This window comes from Trachurus trachurus, assembly GCF_905171665.1.
Source record: "Trachurus trachurus genome assembly, chromosome: 21".
NCBI lineage: Eukaryota > Metazoa > Chordata > Actinopteri > Carangiformes > Carangidae > Trachurus > Trachurus trachurus.
Genome location: NC_139899.1, coordinates 28,954,617 through 28,960,616, shown reverse-complemented (window position 1 = coordinate 28,960,616; position 6,000 = coordinate 28,954,617). Strand labels below are relative to the sequence as shown.

General features: G+C 40.9%; 1 protein-coding gene across 1 annotated transcript; it reads right to left on the bottom strand.

The window, feature by feature from the left end:
* Window positions 1–1,914: 1,914 nt before the first annotated feature.
* On the bottom strand, window positions 1,915–5,523 carry LOC311004683 (uncharacterized protein; the record flags this gene model as incomplete). Its single annotated transcript, XM_083996854.1, has 5 exons — window positions 1,915–2,013; window positions 2,669–2,838; window positions 2,937–3,078; window positions 3,646–3,779; window positions 5,421–5,523. 5 exons carry the CDS (start codon window positions 5,521–5,523, stop codon window positions 1,930–1,932), a joined length of 633 nt encoding a protein of 210 aa, XP_083852980.1. The 3' UTR covers window positions 1,915–1,929.
* Between the last annotated feature and the right edge of the window lie 477 nt (window positions 5,524–6,000).

Here is a 6,000-nt window from a genome sequence, read left to right as displayed (position 1 = left end):
GGCCTTCCAGACCCGAGGTGGAACATCCTCAAGAACCTCAAGCAGGTCTCGCTTTCTAATAATGCCGAGTTTTAAATATGCCGTTTCTATCATCGCATAATCACATGATTGTGTAGTTGTCTGTCCACTTATCATACAACTTTTATTACTACTTCTATCACTAGCCTTTACTGAATTATTCTCTTTTTTCTGGCCGTATACTGCACATGCTTTTATAAATAATGCTGGGTTTTAAAAATGCAGCTTATTTAAGGGCTTTCACTTGGTGTCACATCCTGCATTAAGTATACCCAATCACCACAGGGTAAACCTCAAGCTCCACCCGGGAGCTTTTTGGGGCGACTCTGAGTACCAACCCTGAGGCAGGGACTTGTTTAGCCCCCGTAAAAGTTCAGATAGGTGCATGGTTCCTGCAGTGGGGACATGCACCAATGGCCCCGACCCCGTAAAATGCCCCCGAACTTCCTGAAGTGGAAACGCCCCTTTTGTGTAGTTTGATGTCACTTCAGTTTCAAGAGTAAGTAAACTAAGAGTGATATTAAAATATTTGTCACTTAGATTATTCATGACCATCATCATCCCTTCCCCAGATCCCTTGGAAACTAATTATTGTGATATGCACAGTAACAACACTCATAGCTTTAAAGGGATACTTCACCCAAAATCGATGATTCACCAACTTTCTAACCACCGTCATGCCAAGGAAGGGTTTGGAGAACTTTCAGAGTCATTAAAACACTTTTGGAGTTCCGGGGGGGGGGGGGGGGGGTATAATGGCGGCGGATAGAGCTCACTTTTGAATGGTTCAAAACACACACTATGAAACATCCAAATACCTCCGGCCATCAGAAACAACAACCTAGATTACACTATCGCCAAACATTACCAAGACAAAAACCATGGCTCTGCTGCCTCCCTCAGGTTCATTGGTATTGAAAAAATCAATCCTAATCCCAGAGGGGGAGGGGCATCATAAAACAACTGCTGAGAAGAGAGGCCTTTTGGATTAGCGAACTCTCCACCCTTGAGCCTTCCGGTATGAATGACTTAACGGACCTGAGTTGTTTTCTCTAAACCTGGTTGTTGTGATAAAAGTTTTTTGTTGTCATTGTACATTTTTCTTGCAGTATATTTGTGGGGCGCCTCTTAAAATTAGGCTTCCCTATTGTATTATATTGTATTCTATTCTATTGTATTTGGTGGGTGTATTGCTTGAATTTTATTTTATCTGCGCTTTGCTATATTATCCATATCACACAGATATATTATACTGTATTCATGGGTTTTAAACTTTATTCGATTCTTGTGTATGTTCTGGGTCATGTGACCAGAAGGTAGTCTATATGAACACACCCAGCAACGCCAGAGGCAAACCTGACGACGCAACAAGCGAAACGCGTTGTTCACAATAAATTCTATCAGCACAGAGTCTCATCAGTGTGCGGTGGTCGTTCTTCACAATCTGTTTTACGTACTCCTGCTGCCCACCAGCACCTGAAGAATTGTGGCTGTGCAGGGAGATCCGTCTCTAGTCTATCCAGATACCTCCATACTGCTCGTCCGTACTGACCCAAGTGTCCTGAAGCCGCCACATGAAAAAGTTGTTCGGAAAAAATTAATGTGATCTCTGTTTTTAGCCTTGTTGTAGCAGTAGCTCCCAGCGGCTCAGTTTATGTTTGTGCAAGATGTTCGTTCGTCGTTGTAAACCATTGGATGTATGCTGTAAACATGGAAGAACATCTCGCAGCAAATCCCGCGCAACCACTTGGAGCTATACGACCCCCCTGGAACTCCAAAAGTGTTTTGATGACTCAGAAAGTTCTCCAAACCTTTCCTTGGTATGACGGTGAGTAGAAAATTGGTGAATTATCGATTTATAGTATCCCTTTAAAAGCTGTGGGGGCTATCTGCAATTGCTGTAAGATGCTGTTAAACTTTATAGGGTTTCCTGAAGTCTGCAGGTCTGGTGTTGGCATAAACTCTTGTATCCTCGTCATCTCTCTTCATCTTCCTCTGAGGAATACAACACACAGACAAAGAGAAGGATTTGACTTCATTCTATTCATCGGTAATGTTCAAACGTTGTGTAAGAGTTTGAAAGGGATAGTAGCATTTTTTAAAAGTGGGGTTGTATGATCTACAAATAGCCCCTAAGTACTTTAATTGCAGTAGAAGACTCTCCGCACTCCTCCCGTTAGCAACGCCAGCCCATAATAGCCCTGCCCAGAGATTTACAACATACAGTGTTGTGAACAGATCCAAAGAAACGGCCTATTTCCGCGGCCTAAAAGAGGTTTTACCTGAAAAAAAATACACAGTTTGCTATAATATAATTTTTTCCAGCCCCTCAAAGTGCAGGAAAATAGCAGTTTTTATTTTGGTTTTTATTTGGACCTTACCTAGCGAACAATGGAACTGTGTTTTTTTTTTTTCAGGTAAAACCTCTTTTAGGCCACGAAAATAGGCCGTTTCTTTGGGTCTGTTCACAACACTGTATGTTGTAAATCTCTGGGCAGGGCTATGGGCTGGCGTTGCTAACGGGAGGAGTGCAGAGAGTCTTCTACTGCAATTAAAGTACTTAGGGGCTATTTGTAGATCATACAACCCCACTTTAAATAAAAATGCTACTATCCCTTTAGCACAAATCAGTCAGTGTTTTCATTCTTACCCACATGACGATGGCAATGCAGGTGATTGACAGGCTGTAGACCAGTAAAACACCACATCCCACCTGCACCAACACATCTGTAACAGACCGAGACCTGTCTAGACAGCTCTGATTGGCTGCTGGGCCGGTGGCATTGGTCGAAAGTGACGGCATCTTCTCTATGCATGGATCTGGAGAGAATTCATTGTATTTCCATTTATATCTAAAACTGTAATGTGCAGTAGTAAAGTGTACAGTATAGTATGTGAGATTGGGTTGTGTATTTTACCGTTCACTTTGACCTCAGTGGTGTGACATTCAGCTATGAATGGCGGAGGGTAAATCACCTCCCTCCTGCACATGTACACTCCACTTGTGTCGGCTGTGACTTCAAACTGACCGGAGAACGAACACCCGCGAGGGTCAGTGTCCTATGTAAAGGAAAATAGAAAAATACAGTAGTTTATATGGAGGGATAGTAATGGCTGAGGAAAGACTGAACAACTTGAAAAGGCATCCCTATACACCCTGGCTCAAAATCCAGTTTGTGCTGCCATCTAATGGACGGTCACTGCATGCATCGTCCACAATCGATGATGACATTCAACACAAGATTGCTCTCTAGTCTAGAGAGACACCCCCCACCCCCAACCCAACCACCTCCACATTCATGAAATGTCTGTGCACTAGTTGCCCTGGATGACAGGTGAGATATTGTGGCTTCCTTCTCTGGCACAGCTCACTTGGCTTCTTGTGAGACTCTTTGGGGTAAAGACACAGGCCGAACAATCTTTCGAAAACGTACAGTAATAAATTGCAGTGCATAATAATTGTGGTTGTGTGCAGCGGTTGAGAGAACCACTGTTTCACAAGTGCAGTGCATGAAGCCATCAACATGTAGAGCCTGTGACAAATAAGAAAACAAAATCTGACGCCTACAGGTCACACACTTTTACAGAAACACACACATAGACACACATAGATGAACGCTGACTAACCTTGTCCAGGTACATTTCATTGACGCAGTTCTCATTGAAAAGGAGCTGGTACTTGAGCCTCGAGCTGCCGGCCTTGAGGGACGGACAGGGGACGACTACTTTAGTGAGATTTGCCACTGAAATGTTCCGTCGAACTGACAGACAAGAAGGAAGAAGGAAGTGTAAACAAATGCAAAGACATTTTAAATATTTGTAGATGTGAGGATGACGTTTTCCACTTAAATCATATTTTAAACCACATGTGTACAGTGTACAGAAGTGTTAGGAAAAAATACCGTCTATAGTTCAACCCTTATTTCTATGAAATTCCAGTATATCACAATCTGTGTGATATTTTCCAGTTTCAGAGTTTCAGTGTTTGTATTTATCTCGTCTGATGAGGACATACTGTACAAAGTAGACACAGCAAACACTGCTACAGCAAAGTTTGACATGATCAGATATGAACATCAACCGTCGTCAGATGATATTAACCACTTCATTCGACGGGAAAATCGAAAACTTACACAACCTGGTCACAAATCGGCATCATGAACAACAGGAAGCGCCAAACCACTGCAATGTGGTTGGCTTGGTGGACCCATTTGCTGTTACTCCAAGGTACAATTTTGAAGTAATTTACTTTCACTATTTTCATTAGTATTTCCATTTTATTCTACTTGAACTACATTCATTTTTTTTTAACCAAACTACACTTCAGAGCTGTACTTTCTTTGTAGTTATAGTTGTTAGTTTACAAAGTAATAATGAATTGTTATTAAGTATTTAAAGTCGTTACCTTTAGAGGCAGTTTAACTTGTAAAATCATAGTTACACATTATTGCATCAGGAAATTATGTATACAATTGTATTGCAATCACATGGACCATTACCTCTGAACTGAGTACCTTTTGATATTTGAACACTATAGTCAATAACTTCTGCATATGCTACGTCATTTGTATATTTTTGCTTGTGCAACATTTTGCATGCAGGACTTCTGCGGTTAACTTCTACAGAGTATCTGAAACTTGTCAGATCAGGATGCTGCGCTGCTGAGCTTCACTGTTCAACTCTGTGGCAGAACATGAAGCGAGATGAAAGACCAGCCTCCAGTTTCCGTTCTAATAATAGACATCTTGGAAAAAAAAAATCACAACTGAAATAAAGAAAAATCGTATGAAATTAAATTTTAAATTTTTGAACAGGTTCTTGATGTATAAAATGTTGCATCAGGGCAAACAAACCAGGTTTACAGGCGTATGAAGGAATAAATAATTTCAATAAAAAAAATAAAAGTCCTAATTGTGGTTTTTAGTTTGTTTTATTGATTCATTAAATATATCTGAAGTATTTATTGGGCAAAGGGAACCGGAAAAAACACTATTCATTCAATGTCTATAAACCAGTCAAGTATGTATTACATATAAACATGAAAAATATTTTCTGTTTATATCATGTGTGTTTGTTCTGGTTTGAATGACAGATTTATGGATGTATAGAGTAATAATAAGTAATATGGAGTTGGGATTCTGGAGGTAATAGTACAAACCAAGACTTATCGAGATTAACAAAACTGCAATTTGCGTCTTTAAATGAACTATTTTTGCTTCAACTGCAGAGAAAACCCCTGAAATGAACAGAGGAAATACAACAGAGCTTCAAGTCGTTAGTTTTCTGAACTCTTTTTCCCTGACATCAGGATCTGAGTGCCAGAGCACATGACAGTTCTCGTAGTCATTCTGAAAGTCGTAGTGTTCATCACAGCTATTTTACCAAAAGTTAAGTCTTCTTACCTTCACACTTCTGGTCTTCTCCATCACTGAAACACACCATCAGCATCCACAGGACCCCCACCCTCATCCTGTATCCCTGACTCCCTGTCCCACCGGTCGACATGTGACAGGGGGGGGCTTTCCTCTCGCTGGAAGGTAGTTACAAAGGGGACTGTCGCTATACCGTCACCACCGTCGCTGCAGCAGGACCATCTGTGTTGTTGTTCAACAACACGGAGGAGCAGAGGAGAAAATGTAAATGCGTGACTTAGTGTGAATCAGATTGAGGGAGAACTTCCTGTGTGAGGCTACGAAACCATGTTCTACAAATTAAACCCACAGGTGCACTACACACATGCTGAAAGATAATCCTGCAAACACACACACATGGTATATAACGATATTAAAGTTCTCTTTCTCTCTCACACACACACACACAAAATAAAACAAGGTTAGGTTTTTTTTTAGTTTAGCTAGTAGCCACATGCAGGTGCAAGATCATATCATACACATCTGGCGTTCAGATGTTTAACCTTAATTTGAATGTCAACATGTTTTTTTTGTATTAAAAACACTGCGTTTCGTTGATGTCAGTGTGAGA